This window comes from Mesoplodon bidens (assembly GCF_964165515.1).
Source record: "Mesoplodon bidens genome assembly, chromosome: 2".
Taxonomy (NCBI): Eukaryota; Metazoa; Chordata; class Mammalia; order Artiodactyla; family Ziphiidae; genus Mesoplodon; species Mesoplodon bidens.
In genome coordinates this window covers 67,730,758-67,752,053 of record NC_138177.1, presented here as the reverse complement: position 1 = coordinate 67,752,053, position 21,296 = coordinate 67,730,758, and the positions used below count along the sequence as shown (strand labels likewise).

Genomic DNA, 21,296 nt, shown 5'->3' with positions numbered 1-21,296 from the left:
GCACTCTTCCTCATTTCTCTGGCCAGGAGAATATGGACAGGATGGCTGGAGCTGAGCAGCCATCTTGTGGATCATGAGGGGATTTTGAGGATGGACATCACTAATGACATCTTGCAGCTGACTATACCAGCCCTGGGCCACCTGCCTCCAGAGCTCTTCTACATGAAAGAACAACCAACCGCTCTACTGTTTAATGCACTGTATTTCAGTCTCTTACTCAAAGCGGAACACAACTCCTAACGGAGACAAGTCTGTACTTCTATTGTAACACCTTTCTCAGCCTGCCTTCCACAGGCATTATTTAAGGATGTTGCCTCTGTTGACGGAGCAACTGGAAGAGCAGAGACCACCTCTTGTTCATCTTTAATTCCCCTGAGTAAATGCTTGTTAAATTGAATTTCTGAATCATAACAAATCCCAAGCAACCATCTACATTTGTGACTAGCACTGGGATTTTTGTCAAATCAAATGATGCTTTAAAGTAGGTAGGTAGCCGATAACCTGGGCATCTTGATGGTACCACAGAAGTCCTCTGTGATGGTTCTGATCACATGGAAGGACCACCCTGTCCTCCACAAAACTGCTGCCTGGGGACTGAGCTCTTGTGTCCACAGTGTGGCAGAGTCTCTGGGTCCTGCCTTGGTCCATCTAGTCATGTCCCCTCATCCAGGATCACAATCGCCCACCTTTGAAAGCAGAGGGCCTTGGGCACTGGGCCTGTGAGCTAGCTGTGCTGAAAGTCAGAGCCACTGGACAGGGGCTCCAGATCCTGAGGGGCAGTGGCTCCATCAGTAAAGCATGCAGCGACCTAAGTGGGAGTGGCCCAGCGCTGCTCTCATGAGGTCTCCAATGGCTGAATGATGAAGGGGTTGTTCCCTGTAGCCATCTAAGCCATGAAAGCTCCCCCTTTTCACCATGAGGAGGTGGGCGAGCTCCCTTAAATCCTTGGCGAAATCCACCCAGAGAGCAGAGTCCACTTGGAAACAAAACCTCTGTCCCTTGATGCCCAGTGTCCTGAGGGGTAGAGCAGGACCTTCAGGTTCACTGAACATTAGCTGGCAGGGATCCAGCTATCACGGCCAACTTTCTCACTTTGCACGGGAAGAAGCAAATCAGGCTCTTGTTTTGACCTTTAAAATCTGGCCTGGAGAAAACCTAGAGTCCTCATTGCCAACCACACCCCAAGTCTGTACTGGTTTTCCCGTGACAAGAGAGTTTATCCAGATGGCACAGCAGACATGGAAGTTCCTGAATATGTGTTCCTTGCTCCCCTGAGCTGACCGACTCCTGGAAGACAGGGGACACTTTCTGCCAGCCTCCCCTGACTGGGGCCAGAGCGCTGCCCAGAAGAAACTGGCAGATTTGTGCCCCGGGCAGCCCCTACTCCTGCTACCTGCCCCTCTCTCACTTCCCATTCTTTGCTGGTGAGGTGACCTCCATCAGAAGCGCAGGGAATACTTGGCTGGTGCTGATGACGTTTTACAGAGCATCTATTATGGCCAGGCATGTCCCTTTATATTATTTTCAACCCTTAAGATAATGGGGCAAGGTAGATATTATTATCTACATTTTACAGATGAGGAAGGAGAGGCTCAGAGTCATTTAGCAACTTGGTTGAAGGTCAGTCAATTAAGTGGCTGAGAGGGGCACTTATTAAGTCATTCGGCTATTAAATAGGCCCAGGGCTGCCTGCCTTCAGAGCCTGTGCTCTACCTTACATTAAAGCCACATTGTCCTCAGCTGTGACCACAGGACTAACTCATTTGCCATCCAAAAACTTGTCTACATCCCCAAGTCCTGAGGGCCATGGTCTGGCTAGTGCCCAGCAGACTTGGGGATCCCTCATTTCCCATAGGAAAGAGCTGCCTGGGAGGCTGACAAGAGGCCCCAGGCCTTGACTCAGACGCCGCGGGCCATCTAATTGCCAGACTCTGGTTTCCCTCTGCATTGCAAAAGCAAGTTGTCATTTCTTCGTGGCAAACCCTAGGAACTGTCTTTAATCCAAGCTCTTAGGGACGAGCGGGAACTGCAGTTTCTCCTCCCAGCCAAGAAGATGGAGCAAGACCATGGACAGCCTCTGCCAGAGAACATATAATTTCCTTGGATTCGCTGGCTGCACTGGGAGGCAGTGGTCCCTGCAAGCTTTGATTTTCTCTCTCTGTTAAACTGTTGTATGACTTCAACTGCTGGTGTCCCGATTTTCCCAATCCCACCCTGCCCTCTCTACTCCCAACCCACCCCCCAGAGCCCCTTCCAGCCAAGGACCTTCCTGGAAAGAGGCCTCCAACAAAGTGCCGTTCACCATTCCAAGAAACCCTGACATCATCTGTAGGAACCCTGAAAATAACAGCCAAACCCAGATGCCCCACTCACCCCCTTTTTCAGCACGGGTTCACTAAAGAGACAGATGGATGCAAAGGGGGAGGAAGATCCTAGCCTTGCCTCCTTCACCACTTCCCCCTTTCCAGTCCCACCCTGGCCCTGGCTCTGCCCACACACCCTTGGTTTGGGTGGATTGTGCTAACTTCCACAATGTGTGAATGGAGATTTCAGGAGGGAGAAAGTTTTGCTGAGCAAGGAGAAAAAGAGTTTGGTGTGGTTGATTTGCCTTCAGGAAAATCTGAGCTGGGTTCCTGAACATACCACATAATGTGTCATCAAGACAACAGATGGAATTCTCAAGCTCAGCCGACTGGGAAATTGGAAGCCAGAGAGGACAGGGAGTGCCTAACTCTGCTGGGCTGCTGGGCCAGCAGAGGATGCCATATGGGCTGCGATGGGAGCCGCAGGGCCCCAGGTGTGATGCAAGGGTGTCTCCAAGTTCCCTTCCAGCCCAAATGTCTTCTGGCTCTTTGGTTTACAAACTCAGATCTGCTCAGGGATGACCCACTAAGCAGACTAAACACACACTCAGTAGCTGGCATGTCGGGGACACCCAAAAATGAGAAAAAAAATAATTTTTGAAGGAATATGATATTTCCCAAAAAACCCCATCAAAGTAGTCATCATGGGCTAAGCCAGAAAATTGGCCTTCCTTGTACTTATTTTCTGGGTTGGAATTGGTTTTGAGTTACAGATGGGGCAGGGTGCAGGCACCATACTCTCTTCAGGGCCTCTTGCCTCCAAAGTCGTAATCTGCCTGCTCTCCTGCCTTCGGAACACATGAGCCCAAGGTTCCCCAAACCCACAGCTGCTGTCTCTTGGCGCCACTTTGGGGAATTTCTTTGCTCAAGAGTTCCAAGCCCACATGCCTAGTCAGTCTTACTTCCTTTCTGACCCCAATTCTTAATGACCCAGGCAACAGGATCCTTGGTAGCAATGCTTCCCAGCCCTTTTCAACGTCACAGCACATACAACAGCTCAGGGCCTCTGACAGTCCCTGTCCCAGGCTCTGCTTCACCCACACCCTGCCCGCCTGCCCCAGGCTGAGGGGATCCCTCAGTGGTTCACCTGGAATCCACGCTCTGCCGTCCACCACCAACCCTTGGCCCAGTAAAAGTGAGCAAGACCCCTCTTAACTGCTGCTATTCCATGGTTGCCAGGGACGCCTCTTACGATACTTCATCCAGACCTGCCTTGCTAATAGCATCCACACTCTTCAAGTCCTGATGCCAGAATTTACCCGTTTCCTCTTCCACTTTTTTGGGGTTAGCTCCTGTTTTTCAGGTATCGATTTACAAGACAGTCCAATACATTAAATAAAATAACACACGTAACTATTGAGTATTATTAGCACACACACATAACTTAGTAACTAGAGCCAAAAGAAACAGGTATCAAATGAGGAGGTATTTTTAAGCAAATAGGTCCTTTGGCATCACTCAAATCACATTAGATAGTGTTTCATTTCATTGCACAGGTGACTTTGTGTTCCAGACAATACTGAGGGGGAAGAGATAGAGATGTGAGACCCCTGTCACCACTTCCCAGCTGAGCAAGGGAGACTGTGAGCATTCCTGGATCTGTTTTCTCATCTGCAAAGTGAGGATATTGATCTCTGCCCCAGCCTGCCTTCCAGAGCTGTGGTGAAGACCACATGGTATGATGATGAAAGACGTAGTACTCGAAGAGGCAGGATGGAGTATAATAGAAAGAATGGGGCCTGAAATTCAGAAGACCCAGATTTGAGTCCTGGCTTCAGTACTCACTGAACTCCTCTGGGCTTCAACGTTAAGTCCAATAGGGTCAACCCCTGCCGCATCAGACCTACAGAACTGTTGTGTAGATGAAACGAGACCATGCCCATGGAAGGACTGAAGCCTGCAAGCTCTATGCACATGGGAGGTGCTGGGAGTATGCTTTCTGGGGGTCTGTGGTCAGAGCCCCTGGAGGCTGGGTTGTACCTCAGGGTGGGTGTAGGCTGCAGCCGTGTCCCTCTGCAGGGCCGAGCGGATGTCCGGCATGCTGTCTAGGATGTTACTGGAGCTGCTCTCTTCGCCTTGCTTGTTCATCTCAGTTCGAATTTCTTCCACGTCCTCTTCGATTTGTTCATTTTCCTTGGTGAGGTTTTTAGAAACTTCCTAAGAAGAGAGAAAATTTTAAAAAGAGAGTGCTTTAAAGTGCTTTGAAGACAAACAGGAGGGAGCTGGCAGCCAGCTTCTGCTTAGAGCACAGAGACTCAACAGACAGGCTGAGAAATCAGCCAGAAACAACTGGGGCCCTCGAGTGTGTCCGGCCCTGTGCTGAGGACCGGAGCTCGGTCCCAGGCGGCATTTCCAGGGCAGCTTGGCTCCGGTACATCCTCTGCTGGAAATGCTTCCCAATACCACCACGGCTTTCCTAACAATAACACTGCCGTGTCCCTGGGCTACTGGGACACCTGTTATTTATCCACCCTTTGTGCACAGTACGCTCCTATCCAGTGACGAGTAACATTACAGAAAAATTCCATTCGCTTGCACCTCTACACACGTGAACCAGTGTCTCAGTTAATGAAAGATTTTCTGAGCAATTTTAAAAGAGGTGGCCAAAGAAATCTACATAGTATGCTCTTCTAATGAGCACAAACTATTCCCCAGCACTTTTTATTATTATTTCTTTTGCTGTACGCGGGCCTCTCACTGTTGTGGCCTCTCCCATTGCGGAGCACAGGCTCCAGACGCGCAGGCCCAGCAGCCATGGTTCAGGGGCCCAGCCAGTCTGCGGCATGTGGGATCTTCCCGGACCGGGGCACGAACACGCGTCCCCTGCATCGGCAGGCGGACTCTCAACCACTGCGCCACCAGGGAAGCCCTCCCCAGCACTTTTAAAAAGTCTTTTTTTCAATTGAGATATAGTTGATTTACAATATTGTGTTAGTTTCAGGTCTACAGCAAAGTGATTCAGTTATACACACACACACACACACACATATACATTTTTCAGATTATTTTCCATTATAGGTTATTACAAGATATTGAATATAGTACCCTGTGCTATACAATAAATAAATCCTTATTGCTTATCTACCTCATGTATAGTAGTTTGCATCTGTTAATCCCGTATTCCTAATTTATCCCCCTCCCTTGCCCCTTGGGTAAACATAAGTTTGTTTAACATGTCTGTGAGTCTGTTTCTGTTTTATATATAGATTCGTTTGTATTATTTTTTAGATTATACATATAAGTGATATGATATCATATTTATCTTTCTCTGTCTGACTTACTTCACTTAGTATGATATTCTCTAGGTCCGTCCATGTTGCTGCTAATGGCAATATTTCACTCTCTTTTTATGGCTCCCCAGCACTTTAAAAGCATCATCTATATAGGAAATTGATAGGCTGGCTTTAAACTTTCCTATTCACATATAAAAAGTTTCCCTAAATGGCTTGGCGAATTAGGCATGTTCCAGACGTAGTTCACACCAGAAAGGACTAAAGCTACATTTCAGTCAACCAACACTGGTGAGTACCTCCTGTGTGTCTAGGGTACAGTATGGCAGAAAGGAAGCCTCTAATTCCCCTGGGGCTCTTGTCCTGGGACAGAGGCGGGTGCGGTGGGAGGACAACTGTAATGTGGGAGACAGGGTCCACACTGCAGCAAGAAGAGGACCAACCATGTCAGGTTCTGTAAGTGCCAAACATGGTTTCAAAGGGATGGAGTGGGCTAGAGGCATGAGAGGCAGCATCCTGGAGAAGATGAAGCCGACTGGGATTTGAATCTTGGACAGCTGTCAACAGGCTTAGAGGTATCCTTTCTCCTCTAGTTATTCTTAGAGAAGTTTACTGCACTGAGATCTAACATTGTCCAGCGTTGGCCCCCATTCTAAGGTTTCCATGAGCATCTGAATTTTTAAATGTGATATTCTCCTTTGAGCCCTGTTTATGAGGGCGATAGAGGAAGCAAACATGGAAGAATAGAAGATGCATTTACTTTTCATCTTTCTTTGACAGACAGACATGAGAAGTGCAAAAGCTCAGACATTGCCAGGCACGGTCTGCAGCCTGGTAAGATGCTACTCATGGCCCAGAGGGAAGCCACGGTGGCTCCGAGTTAGGGGGTGTGTAGGCAGATGGTGACACCCAGACACTGTGGCTCCAGTGGCCCTACGTGGGCTGCCCAAAGGAGCCCATGACGTGATTGTTATAACTAACCAGGCTCTAGACCACTGGCCATGCTATTCTTACAGCACTTCAGTGCACGCCAGATTTTGAGCACTGGAAAGGCTCAATTTGTCTGTGGGGCTAAGGCCAAGCCAACCTCTCTAAACTGCACAGAATTAACTATGAGAGCTAAAGCCCTTGAGAAGAGGTCTTGTTTCAAGAATACCCAGAATAAGTGGTTTTACTGGGGGTGTAGTCATTCCTGGTAAGTGTTATCAGGGTCAGTCAAGTACAGTGGTTAAGAGCGTGGATTCTGGAGGAAGCTGTCTGGTTTACATCTCAATGGTGCTATTGCTAGATCTGTTATCTTGGGCAAATTACTTAAGCTCCCTGTGCTTCGTTTTGCCCATGTGTAAAATGGGGTTAATACTAGCACTTGCTATTGCGTTGTTATGAGGATTAAATGAGTTAAACTATATGTGGAAGTGCATGGGACGTACTAAGTGGTTGCTATTTTTCATAGAATGTTACAGCTGGAATGGACCCCAGAACTCAAGCCTAACCCTTAATTTCACAAATGAGGAAACTGAGGCCCAGAGTAAGGATGTGATTTTTCCCATGATCATTTTTAAAAGTGGCAGAACTGAATCCAGCACCCAGCCTCTTGGCCCTTGCTTCTTCAGTTCACTTTCTGGATCACTAAGAACCCCAGGAGAGGTTCCTGGCACTCAGCCAGCTCTCAAGCAGCACTGAGCACCTCACAGGGGCCAGTGAACGCTGTCAGTTTGGTTTCAGGATATACAATAGGATATGCATATACAGAGAAATACAAAAATGTTGGATTCCCATAAATCCTTGCTACTCAAAGAGACCAGCAGCATAGGCATCACTCCATCACTCAGGAGCTTGTTAAAATGCAGAAGCTCCGGGCTTCCCTGGTGGCGCAGTGGTTGAGAATCCGCCTGCCAATGCAGGGGATGCAGGTTCGTGCATTGGTCCGGGAATATCCCACATGCCGTGGAGCGGCTGGGCCCGTGAGCCATGGCCGCTGAGCCTGCGCGTCTGGAGCCTGTGCTCTGCAACGGGAGAGGCCATAGCAGTGAGAGGCCCACGTACCGCAAAAAAAAAAAAAAAAAAAAAAAAAAATGCAGAAGGTCCGACCAGACCCGCTGAATCAGAATCTGCGTTTTAACAAGATGCCCAGGCAATCTGCATACACATTAAAGTTTGAGAAGCACTGTCTTAAATGTAGGAAGCTTGGGGTAAAGCTAATGGAAAGGGGGCCCAAATGTGTGAGAAAGATTGTTTTACAGGAACCAGGTTCTTTCTGGGGCTGACAGGAAAAGTTCCTGGTGCCTGAGTGGGATTCCAGCATTTCTGTACATCTATAAGCATCTGCTAAGAGCTGCACCTGTGCATCTTCTCCTGTAAGTCTCACATCCTGTGACAGGTAATGAAGCCCCAGAAGGTTCAGGGGTTCGATATAGTACTTCTTCATTAATGCACTCGTAAGTTCAGCCCTGGGCACTGAGGGTAAGCCAGGCCAGCGAGGATCCTGTTCTGATGAAGACCACCCTCCGTGAGGGGAAGTAAACAATCAATAAGAAATAAACAAGGAAACGTCAACTAGTGAAAAGTGCAATGAAGGAAAGCAAGTCAGAGTGATGAGACAGATGCAGATTCTAGCTCCTCGGCAAGATCGACGACACTTGTCTAAGGTGGAGACTGCGGCACGTCCACAACTGCTGCCCAGCCATGGCCCTAGGACCCCTCTCTGGGTGGACCCAATGGTTTGGCCTAAGTAGCCTAAAACAAGATCCCACCCAATTCCTGAACACCTCAAAAGAGTCAGCATTGGTCCTTGCACTCGCTGTGAGGCAAAGGGGCAACCCCACAGATTTAGCCCCTGCCCTCCAGATTTTGGGTTTTCTAGGCCCCTGGAAGGCTCCCCTCTCATTGATTTAGAAATGCCAATACCCTTTCTGGTTTTAGTGAGGAGCTATTATTCTGAGTTTCCACAGAGGAGGGTTTGAGACAGGCCTGGCCCTGAGACCCCGGAGGAGCAATATTCGTTATTCCCCTCATGGGAACAGCAAAGCCCGCCAGCCACCTGAATAAACACCAGGCTGGTGGTGGCATCACCCCATCGGCCTGCTGGGCCAAGCCAGCTGATGTCCCCCAGTGCGGCAGAGCAGCAGCCAGCCACCCCTCCCACTCAGCCACCTCTTCCCCAGGCGTGCTGGCCTTGCAGGGCTCCCCACTCCTCCCTGGGGCTCTGCCTTCCTCACACGAAGGGTCTTTTGTGGGGTACACCTCAGGAGGCACCGGGGATCGTGCCCACACAAGACACTCTCGATCCTGCCCTGGGAGAAGGGTGAACTCCATGACCTCATGCCTCTGGCTCTTCCCCTCTGGGACAGCTGCAACTGTGACATTTATGGTGTGTGCAACTTGGCTTGTGCCTGGCACTGGCAACGTGGCGGAGGAAGTGGGAAGGGTGCCTGTCTGCCAGGGGTGAGCACACCACGTGGTCCCTGCCAAGGATCCTGGTGCTGTGAGGAGGGAAAGCAGGAGGGAAGAAGAGCAGGTAGATAGAGGGCTGGCACAGAAGGCAGGACACAGCCAGCCAGGGCAATTAAAGATCTGGGAACTGTGTCATGGTCCTTGGGCTAGACAGAGCCAAGGAACTGAGAGGTATTCACAGAACAAGTGCCATGTGCTGGGGGCATGTAGTAAGGCATTGGAGGGTACCTACTGAGAGCAAGCCCGCATTGCCAGTTGGGCACAGGGGTCCTGTGCTGACCACAGTCAGATGCACAGGTGCCAGAGGGGAGGAAGTGTGCAAACTCGGCAAGTCCCTGGGAAAAGGGGAACTGGATGTAGGTAGAATTGAGGGTACAGCTGGCAGTCAGCACTGGGCAGCACAGTTGGTCAGAGGACAGCTTTAACGAGCCATATGGAGGGACAACACAAGCAGATGTGCAGACTGGTGCAATGGGCATGTGCAGAAAGGCTGTTCCATGGGCACAGACTGTGTCCTGACCTTGTCCAGCTATTGGACAAGTGTGTGCATGCCTGGGTGAGACCACAGGGCAGCTTAAGCCAAAACTGTTGGGACCCAAGGGAAAGACAACCAGAGTGCAAAGCTCTACCAGCTCTCTGTGGTCTTGTTTTCCCAACCAGAACCAGGGACGAGGGTGGTGGGCAAAGCGCTGGCTCTGGAGACCAGGTATGAAACCCACACCACAGTCACTACCTGGTTTTATGTAACTACATAAGGCAAGTGATGGGACCTCTCCAGGCCCCATCAGTTAGAGGAGGAAGGAATAATGATACCTACCTCACCAGGCTTGGTTTGGAGAACGAATGAAGAGCTGTATGTGGCACAGCACACAAAACAGGGCTTGACGCGTCGCCGAAGGTGGAGTGGGACGGACGCATGGGATCTCAGTAGCAGATACACAGGTGGAAAAGGGGAGGGGAGCTAAGGTTTGGTGTGGCTGGGACAGGGAAGAAGGCGAGGACCCAAAGCTGGTGTGTTGTAAAGAGACTCCTGTAGAAGGGGACTAAGCAAGATTGCAGCTGAGCCAAACCATGGCCCCAAGTCATGCAGCAGGCATGTGCCCCCACTAGTAGATGGCTGGATATGCACAAGGCTCAGAGGCAGATGGCAAGCCTGAGGACAGAGGGAGCACGGTTCCTTGTGGGAGTGAAGTGAGATAGTGTGGGAGTCACCGGACCTGGTGGGAGGGCTCGGAGTTCCCATAGCTCGCCCTGCCCTTCCCCCCTCAGAACACTCCAAGACATGACTAGGACCAGGTGGCCTGGGACAGACACCCTAGGCAACAGCTGTCTCCAGCCCCTATAAGACAGCTGGATGGGGAGAGCAGCTAGAAACAGCTGGTGCTCCAGCTGACAGGACAGGCAGGATGCAGCACAATCCCTGACCACAGGGCAGGCCGGCCTGGCTGCAGGGGGCGGCCAGCTGACATGCTCAATCACTCCCCCAACCAAACAGCTGTTGAGCATCTAGTCCACATCCACGTTGGGCTAAACTTTGGCAAGCAAAGATAACTTAGGCCAGGGTTGTCCTCAAGAAGTCCAGAGCCTGGAAAATAGTCAAACAAGTAAAGAGCAAGAAGTCCCAGGCCTCTGATGATGAACCCCAGAAATACAGCCACACGCTCTCTCACATCCTGGCAGCTGCAAGCTATTCCTAGGCCAGCGGATGGAGGGCTGAGGCTCACACCTTAATTCCCTTTAGCCAAGAAGAAAACCTTTCATGCTACAGTGACAGATTAGATTTGAAGTATATATAAAACCCAGGAGAGGTTATATATTGACCTGAGCCCATACTAAGATGTAAACTGAATTAAATAACATTAGAGCTGAAATGTATCTTAGAAATAATATCTCCAACCCTTTCCCTTTTCACAGATGAGGACACTATGGTCAGACAGGGTGAGTGACACTCCTCTCCAAGGCTGCACTTGAGTAAGGAGAAGAGTGAAATGATTTACAGCAAACCCTTCTGTGAGTGCAGATTTGATCAGGAGAGAGAGTGAGCACTTGGGGTGTCTTGATGTGAGTGGAGGGAGGGCAGAGAGGAGAGGCTTGGAAAGAGACAGTTCCCCTAACTCATGGCCAGGCCTGCACAGACAAAAATTACATTTTCCTATTAGCTGGTAAAAACATATATCCCCCAGAGTCAGGAATGATCCTTTGATCTTGCCTTCCAGACCAGAAACACAAAGGCCACCAAATCCTTACGTCTGGGGGAGAAGCCCTCAGTAATGCTTGTGCCAGCACATTCTGGGGAGAGGGCCAGTTCTGGGTCTGGCAAATCCATTGTAGACTTTAAATCCCACTTGGACACAGCATTATCAGAAGAAAAAGCTTCAGATGACACACAAGGTTCCACAATGCCATCTGTACTCATGGACGGGGTTTGCAAACTCCAGCGGGTAGATGTGAGAGAAAAGGAGTCACACACACACTTGGGCAACAGAAATTACACTTTGGGAAGCTTGTAGGCATGCATCTATTTTAAGAGCCTGGGATATGCACCCACATATATACAAAGGCACATGTGTATACAGTCACATCCAAGTAATTATAAACGTTGCCAGTTGTACTGTAGCTAAGTGGAGGTAGGGCATTTCTTCACAAAGATTTGCAATTTTTATGGGCATGACTTAATTCAACTAAAGCCTTGATGCTAGAATAAATTATTTTAACGACCTGTCCCTCTGTCTTTTTCTTTACTTGGATAATAAATCTACTCCTGGAAGCAGTACACAGTACTAGGCCTGTACCTCTGCCTCTTGTCCTGATGTCATCAGAAACCATTTTTAGGCCTGGGCAGCCTACAAGTCTTTGTGTCTCTGGGTGCACTCAGCGCTCAGAGCAAAAGTCTTCTGAGCTGAATCTGTGCCAACGACAGGTCTACATGTAATGAATAGGGTCGGCCTTTGCCTTTGGAAGCTACAGATTTTCCTTCTAGACTTCTAGTTCCTATCTCTCCTGGCACCTATATTCTGTGCCTACACCCACCCCAGCTCCAATACATACCGGTCCTTCCTGCATCCCTTTTCCCTTCCCAGCCACTTTCAGAAGAGTGTCAGCCTGGATCTACCACATAGAAGGTTCTTGGACCACTGACTACCTTGGATGTTACTTCTACTTGGACAAGTTCTACAGGAATGCCCATGCAGTTTCAGGACTCCACTAGGGGAACAGGAAAGAGGTTTGGGGGGTTAAGTTTGTGGCACACAGTGAAAGGGTCCCACTAAGATACATGCTCCAAATTGATAAAAATTAGAAAGTCTGCCAATACCAAGTTTCGGTAAGAATGTGTGCGGAGCGTTCACACCCTGCTGGAGGCAACATGAACTCGTACTACCACGTGGGAGAACAGCCTGGCAATACAGTTGCCCCTTGGTCTCTGCAGGCGATTAGTTCCAGGACTCTCCACAGATACCAGAATCCACTCAAGTCCTCTATATAGAATGGTGTAGGATTTGCATAAAACCTGCAGACATCCTCCTGTATACTTTAAATCATCTCTAGATTACCTATGATACCTAATACAATGTAAATGTTATGTAAATAGTTGCTGGCATATAGCAAATTCAAGTTGTGCTTTTTGGTGCTTTCTGGAACTTGGGAGGGATATTTTCAATCCCCCCAAAATTTCTGTGGTTGAATCAAACTGTAGGCATGCATCTATTTTAAGAGCCTGGGATATACACCCACACATATACAAAGGCACATGTGTACACGGTCACATCCAAGTAATTATAAATGTTGAATTCCATGTGAATTCAAATTGGTTGAATCCACAGATGAGAAACATGTGGACGTGCAAGGCCGGCTGTATCCCCTAAAGTTGTCGATAAGCATAACTAATAGCCCAGTAGTTCCATTCCTACTTACATATCACACAGAAATGTATGCATGTATGGGATGTGCATATAGAGGGATGCCCCTGGGGTTACTATGAATTACAGAACTAAAAATAACCCCCCATCTGCCATCAGTGGAACAGATCAATAAACTGTGGTATAATCTCACACTAGAATGCTACACAGGAATAAAAATCAATGAACTACAAGCCAAAAAATGACATAGGTGAGTATTAAAAACATTAAGTTGAGTGGAAGAAGCCCAACATGCACACACATAAACACACACTTCTGTAGGATTCTACATATTTAAAGTTCAAAAACAGACAGAACTGTTGTATTTAGGGATGCATCCTTAGGTGATGAAACTGCAAAGAAAAGCAAGAAGATGATTAACATAAAGTCAGGATAGAGGTTCCCTTCGGGGGGGGGGATGTGAATGGGAGAAGGCATGTGGGGGGCTTTTGGGGTGTTTCTGGGGTGTTTCTTGAACTCAGTGCTGGTTACATGGGTATTTGCTTTATGATAATTTGCTAAGCTGTACATTCATTGTTTATGCACTTTTCTATACATGTGTTATTTTTCATGATTTAAAACAGAAGCTCAACCAAAATCACTCCACCAACAAGAGCTTCCGGAGCTGATTTTACCAAGAGGTTAAGATTCTCAACAGTTCAGATTCCATTTCTCTCTCCTTTCTTCCTCTTTCATCTACAAATGGAGTTTCCATTCTTACATCCTCCTACATAGCTGAGGTGAATGTATACACATGTGCGTGCCTACTTCTTCTGCCAAGTACTGATCTTACTCTGGGCAAAATGTCCCTCCAATTTGACCCTTTTGTCTGGTCTGACCTCCAAAGAGCTCTCTTTGGGATTCAAGAATATTCAAAGACCAGGAGCAGAGTTTCACTCCCATTCCTTCTGCAGAGCCAGGCTGGAGAAGGAGTGTTTTTTCCATTTACCCAACATTCTGCCTTTTCACTGCATGCACACTGCAGACAGAGTCAGCCAGCAAGAGCCAGGAGACGAGTGGCTGGACTTGAAGCTGAGAGACATTGCTCTGGTCTATGGGCCCAGGGCCCAGACCCACCGGTATCTATTGTCACACCAAAGCACCCTGTCATCTTGGGCAGCCTGTTTGGGGAAACTTTCACTGGATGGGACCTTCTCTAACTTAACTTTAATCCTATTTAACAGGATTTATGGGATATGGCCATGGTTCTGCCTAGAAATTCCCTTGGAAGAGCTATTGCTGTAAGTTCTGGTTAGGAAAAACTGATGCTCCCAGGGAAGCCAGCAATGATTTGAAGAAACTTATGAGGTTGATTAGAAAGAGCCCTGAGGAACCAGGAACCAGAAGGCCTGAGCTCCAGCCTATACTTCGCTAGCACTGTGACTGAAGGAAAGTCATCTAATTTCCTTCGGTCTCATATCCTGTCCAGCTCACAGGAACTAATAAGCGAAATGTATATGGGATGCTTTAAAACCACAAATGCTATACAAATATAAGGGATGATGATGATGATGATTATAAAGGTCCAGTTTTTGCTACTAATCATTCCACAGTTTTGAAAAAGAGGTAACTCTCATCGATATAATTAAGGTTGGTTTGGGCAAAAACCCAGTGACTGTATGACTGCACAGAAGATACATCCTGCTGGGTAGTGGCACTGCACCGAATTCATCCACACCCCTACCCTTTGCCAGCAGGGAGGGCTCAGCTGCTAGGCAAGGCTGGAAACATTATAGCCCTTGAACAAAGCTCAGCCCACTGGCCTTCTCGGAGGCTGAGTGCCTGACCTTGGCCTCATGTATACTGTGTTCTACCCCCAGAGCTATCTTTCCCAGGCTGTGTTCTCCAGACAGAATGAAAAACATGTGGCTGCCAAGGTCAGGTAAAGGCAGAAGAGGTGGCTGTCACCCCTGTTCCTGTAGAAAATCAATTTTTTTTTAAAGGGGCCTTGCACATTTGGATGGTTCTAGGGGCCAAGAGAAAGAGAGGCACTTTCCAACTTTGAAGGTCCAGTGGGATCTCGGTTTAATTCCTTTTGAACCCATCTGAAAGAACCAGAAGGTGGTTTTAAATAGCAGAAAGAATCCCAAGCCCACGTGAAGTCCATTGGTAGTAGGATGGTGTTGACCATTCCGAATCCCGTCATTCCAGCTGTCAACATCAGGAAAGGAGAGACTCGAGATGCCAAGTGGCCTGATTCTCTTAGGGAGCCCCTCCAGGAAGACTCCAGGAAGACTGGGGTGATAAGAGCGGACTGCCATGATCCCATTGGCCACCTTGATTGGAGCTTGGGCTCCAATGTCCTGACCCCGCTCATTAGACCTCATAACTGAAATGACTGTGGACCTACCAACCCTCCCAGAGCAAATGGCCATGTTCAGAAAACACTTCATCCCAGCACCGGGGGAGCTAAGGCTAAGAGTGGGTTGAGAAAAATCTGGCGTTCACTTTCTGGGAACGTTTTTAGGAGTGTAGGGAGTGTGCTGAAATCAACCCTTGAAACCACAGCGTTTCATCAGCCTTGTCCCAGTTCTCTTGGCAGAGCAACAGAGGGACAGTTGCCCACATTCATTCCTTGGTCATAACCTGAGTGCTTTGTTTTATTTAGCATTTCAAAGTGTTTACAAAATGATTAGCTCAACTTTTATCTCCTCAGCAATTGTACAAAGTAGGTAGGGGATCTTTCCCACTTCACAGATGGAGAAAGTGAGATATGGCTGCTTGGTAGTGGCAAACAAAGAGTAATTCACTCTGTCTTTTTTTTTTTTCCTTTTTTTATATTAATAAAAGTGAAAGTTTATTTCATAATCAATTTTTTATAAAAAACTTCATAGCTTATTTCTTAATCTATAGAGGTTGGTATTTATTTATTTATTTATTTATTACATCTTTATTGGAGTATAATTGCTTTACAATGGTGTGTTAGTTTCTGCTTTATAAGAAAGTGAGTTAATTATACATATACATATATCCCCATATCTCCTCCCTCTTGACTCCTAGTCCAGTGAGTTCCCTTTCTGCCACACTAAAGATCCTTACTTTTTTCTCATCCTACCTACTAATCACCCATCAGGGAACCTCAGCTCCTCCATAAGAGACCCACAAAAGCCCACTTTTTCAGGAGGAATATATTAATATGTTGACATTCATCCCATTGTTAAATTTACCTCTTGTTTTGTTGTGCTTTTTTTTGCAGTACGCAGCATGTGGGATCTTCCCGGACCGGGGCACAAACCTGTGTCCCCTGCAACAGCAGGCGGACTCTCAACCACTGTGCCACCAGGGAAGCCCTAAATTTACCTCTTATATTAATATTCTAACATAGAGCACAAACGTATGGATGCCAAGGGGGAAGGGGAGTGGGTGGGATGAATTGGGAGACGGGGATTGACATATATACACTCTTGATACTATGTATAATGTAGGTAACTAATGAGAACCTACTGTATGGCACAGGGAACTCTCCTCAATGCTCTGTGGTGACCTAAATGGGAAGGAAATCCAAAAAAGAGGGGATATATGTATACATATAGCTGATTCACTTTGCTGTACAGTAGGAACTAACACAACATTGTAAAGCAACTATACCCCAATAAAAAATGTTTTTAAAAATTCTAAAAATTAAATCGTTTTCTACTTGAAGCAGCAGCTCTTTGAGTCACTGTTTCAAGTATCCATTCCAGAACTGGATGCCAGTCGAAGAAACATCCATAAGCTTCTTACCAATCAGGTTGAATGATGATCATTCTTTTTCTGATAACTAAATGACTTCTTATTTATATGTTAAAGCATTACAGCAACAAAACAATGTCAACATGATTGTCTATAATGACTTTTATCTCCCATCATCATATCACACACCAGCTGAAAACCATAGCTCCAGCTATGCATCTCTCTAGAACTCAGTCATACAAATGAGGTATCTCTGTCTATGAAAATTAAATTACTATTCTTCCTGTAGGTGATCAGCCTGAATGTCTTGCAATAATGAATATTATTTATTAGTAATCATTTTTATGTCTTCTTTCTCTAAAATGGATTTGAGATGGACTACCTCCCCCAACACACACACACAGAGGCATGCACCAGAACAGTTTTTAAAAAGAGAAATTAACAAACATATACCCAGAAGAGACATGACTCCATCTTAAAACTGGAAGTAAGATGCTTATTGCACTTTTACATTTTATTTAACTCTGAGTATCCTGGAAGTCAAGGGGAAAATAGATATACATTGGTTATATAGTTCTTATATATGAAAAATGAAGGTATTTACATTTATATTTCACTATTTCTCTTTGTCACCAACAATTTGGCATGATTTTGCATGAGTGTTTTATGTTTTGTGTATATTTTTTTCTTTCCAAAGAAGAATGGGTTAAACACAGCCAGGGTACATGCTTTCTGAAGAAAAGAGTATGGTAAGTTTGAGGCACTTTGGGGCCTGATCAAGAGAAAGATATGGAAATCCAGACTCTTCCTTACCTCCTCTAGTTTGTCCACTCTCCCCACCAGTTTGGTGGTAACTGAATGCAGTTTCAGGAGATCCAAGCCATAGAAAGCTCCTTCCAGCATGTCTATGATGGTGGAGAGCTATGAAACAAGGGCAGGCGTTAGTCCAAGGCTGGGGCAGACAGGTCCAGAGGGAGACATTTCCTTTTAGATCTCCATGTTGGAGGCTGGACAGGGAAGCCACTAGCCAGAAGTTGAGAGGTGGCCCTCAGAAACCAGCACTTGTGTGGGTGGGCACATAAGCAGACCCAGTGGCATAGATGTATTCTGTCTATTGGAATACGTGGGTAAGAAAATGGGAGAATCATACAAGAACAAGTCAACCGAGGTCTGGACAGCTTCACCAAACTGTTTATAACTTCTTTTACTAAGTCCATCAGTTGCATGCATGTCTGTCTTTCATACTAGACTGTGAGCTCCTTGGAATTAGTGCTATGTCATCTTCATCTTTGATTACCCATGATACCTAGTACAGTACTTGGCCCATAACAAGTGATCTGAAACACTCACATGCATTGTCTGCTGAAGTCCCTGGAAGACACCAACAAGCTTTTCCTTAGCACTAAAAGCAAAACTGCCCCTGGGGTAAAAGAGACCCAGTGGCCCATCTTTGAGGCGGCAAGTTGTCATAGGGCACCCAGCTCTCTCAGTTTTTTCAACACTGTCCTTCCTGCCAGTACAGAGCCACTGGGAGGAAGGTGGCTGAGGCGCTGGTGACATCCAGGGCATGCAAAGTGCAGGTTAAGGAAGCAGATGAGAGATGCTTAAACTGAGCCTCCCTGCCAAGGACCATCCCTGAAGAGTTTGTTGGACACTATTGTGCAATCTCTGCTCCTCCAATAACAGCTTTTCTATTAGATGAAGAATTCAACGTATGAAATGCTCATCTTTAGAAGATCTCCTTCCTCCCCCTGAGAGGAAGATAGCTGAATCCCGGGAAAAGGCCAAGGGAGGGTAGCTGATTAATATGTACTGTGTTGATTTTCTGATTCCTAAAATTTTGCTTAATGTTGTTTCAGAATCCCCCAAGAATCCAATCCTATAACTGGGTAACTGTGCCTTTGGTTCAGAGATTGTTTCACGGCAGAGCTGTAGTTCTGAGTGATGTGGCTGAATCCTGGGACACTCATTTTATTGGTAAACCCTACTCTGCTTAAAGGAATATCAATGATGACCAGTTATCGAGTGTGTACCAGCTGCCGGCACAGCAGTAGCACTTTACATGGTCTTTCATTAATGGAACTAGTGTCTACTGAGCCTCAACTATATGTCAGGTATTGTGCCAAGTACTCAATAGTTGTCACCTCATCGGTTCTCAAAACAACCCCCAAAGGTAGATGTTATTCTTCCTCCTTTTTTTTTTTTTTTTTGCTGTACGCAGGCCTCTCACTGTTGTGGCCTCTCCCATTGTGGAGCACAGCCTCCGGACGCGCAGGCCCAGCGGCCATGGCTCACGGACCCAGCCCCTCCGCGGCATGTGGGATCTTTCCAGACCGGGGCACGAACCCGTGTCCCCTGCATCGGCAGGCGGACTTTCAACCACTGCGCCACCAGGGAAACCCTCTTCCTGCTTTTTAACTCAAGGAGACTGAGGTCAGATCAGGTGAGTAACTTGAGTAGCATCACGCAGCAAGCAGTAGCAGAGCACTGATTTGAACCCAAGTCTGACTCCAAACCAAGCTCATCCCACGACTCCACGCTGCAGATGAAGAGGGGAGGGCAGGGATCAGATGAAGCCCTCATCTGACCCACTGGGCTGCCCCAGGTAGGGTCTGAGCTTCCCCACCCTGTGGACCAGAATTACAGGATTGAAGTTTGATGATTGGACCTAGAGCAGGCCCCAGGCCTCTTCTTCTCTGGGTCACCCAGCCCTTGCACTGAGGACTAAAGGCTCACTTCTCCCTGTGTGTCTGGTGTGTCTTTGGGGTGCCTCCTGTGCTGACAGCAAATCGTGGCAGTAACTCTCCTGGAGAAGAATGCTGAGTTCTTTTGGCCGGCTGGGTCTGGCAGCTGCTACCAGGCCCAGCCTCCTTGGCTCCATTAAGAGAGATGGGCACACTTTGCTCTAGGCATCTCCCTCAGATGTTAGAGTTGCAAATGACCAGTTTGTCAGATCATCAGCTTTGGGTCCACACGCAACACTCTCAGGCCAGGGCCTGACCTCCTTTAAAGGCTAAAACAGGGCCCACTTACTCAAAGGCCTACAATCCCCAGCAACAGCCTTGCCAGACTCCTGGGTCCCTAAGGCACCCTCTCACCCAGGCATCAACCCACACCAGGTCCTACCTTCAAGTCCCGGCTGTCTGCCTCCCGAAGCTTCTGGAGCCTGAAGTCTCCCTCACAGGGATTGAGGGCGGATGGCGGTGCGACACAGGCACACTTGCAGGATGAGCCTGAGGTGATGGTTTCCACAGTGTAGAAGTCTTCCTTCCTGGAGGTCCCCTCATTGACCCTCTGGCAGGCGTCTCGGCCCAGGGGTCGCACTACACACTTGCACTGACAGTCCGAGCCCTCAGACACGGCCTTGACTTTGTCATAGTCTCCGAGCAACTAGACAAAGAGAGAGAGAACAGGTTGCGGGTGTGCAGACACAGGCATCAGTTAGGGTCCTGAAGAAGGCTCTCCGTTCACTTTGTCAGATGTCCTGCTAGCCAGAGACCTCAGACAGCTCTGGTGTGGAGTTGAAAAGGTCATCGCAACACAATTTGCTGACTCTAGCATTTCCTGGGAGGCACTCAGAGTTCAGCTCTCTTTGTTTATCTTGGAAAGCTGTGCATTTCTCAGGGGGCCTTAGCCTTTCATCATTTAAAGGAAAAAAACAAATGAGCCCCATCATTCTTCCAGTAGTCCTTGCCTTAGCTAGAATCCAGATTTAGATTCAAAAAGGAAAGGAGAAGGGATTGATAGAGGGATTGGAAAACTGACATTCCAATTTCAAGACTACTGGCTTCTGTCCTCCTTCATTCATTCACCATTTATTGAGTGCCACCTTGGGACTGAGCTAGGTGCTGTGAGAGGTGAAGCAATGGGCCAGACAGAGAGACTGCTCTCAAGGAGCTTACAGTGCAGGAGATATATAAATAACAGTCACACCAATTAGGGAGTGTTAAGTCCCCCTGAAGTGGGAGTGCAACGGGAGCTCAAACAGAGGGCCACAGAGAGTGCCTCTAGCCGGGCACCAGGGAAGACTTCTTGGAGGAAATGGTATCTGACCTGGTCTCAAAGGATGGGTTAGATTTGGAGAAAAGAAACTGGGAGGAGAGAGACAGATCCAAATGTCAGTAAGGTTTACTCAGCCCAAGGGTTCATTTGGATCCTAGAATAGCTTCTGCACCCAAACCCCAAGACAAAGCCAGGAGAGCAAACTGGCAGCACTTGGCGGCTTCTACGGTGCTAAACATTTCCTTCTGAGTGCTTGCCCCTGCCGGCCTCCCCAGGCAGGAAAACACGCAACAGCAGGCTTTCTGGAACCACGATCCTAGGCACTTGCTGGGGAAAAGGCTCCTCCCCAGCTCCTCTCCAAGACATCCTACATCCCTTAAGTTAGGGCTCCCTTTGTGGGCACAGAGAAGGGTTCCCTTCATTTGACTAATGACCCAGTCAGGCAAGCTTTGAGCTTGTTGGAGTGGATATGTTCCTGGGATGCTGTCGGAGGTGGGAAGAAGTCTTGTTATGTTTTTCTTACAAGGGCTGGGTTTCTGCTGATACTAATATTTGTTTTAGGACTGTTGTCAAGTGCAGAATGGAGCAGTGGAAGAAGGAGCTGTAGTTCAGGGTGACTTAACTGGCCAGTCTTTATGTGCTGATAGTAAATCGTAGCTGTCTGCTCTCTGAAACTCTGC

At 47.6% G+C, this 21,296-nt stretch overlaps 1 protein-coding gene across 4 annotated transcripts in view; it reads right to left on the bottom strand.

Moving 5' to 3' along the window:
- OLFML2B (olfactomedin like 2B) overlaps nt 1-21,296 on the bottom strand; it is a 41,441-nt gene that overhangs the window by 18,330 nt on the left and 1,815 nt on the right. For all 4 annotated transcript variants that reach the window (XM_081216565.1, XM_081216564.1, XM_081216563.1 and 1 more), the window contains exons 2-4: nt 19,741-20,004; nt 17,428-17,535; nt 4,344-4,520 (exon numbers count right to left, since the gene is read on the bottom strand). In XM_081216565.1, the coding sequence (XP_081072691.1) occupies nt 4,344-4,520; nt 17,428-17,535; nt 19,741-20,004 (549 nt within the window). The remainder of the gene's footprint in view (nt 1-4,343; nt 4,521-17,427; nt 17,536-19,740; nt 20,005-21,296) is intronic.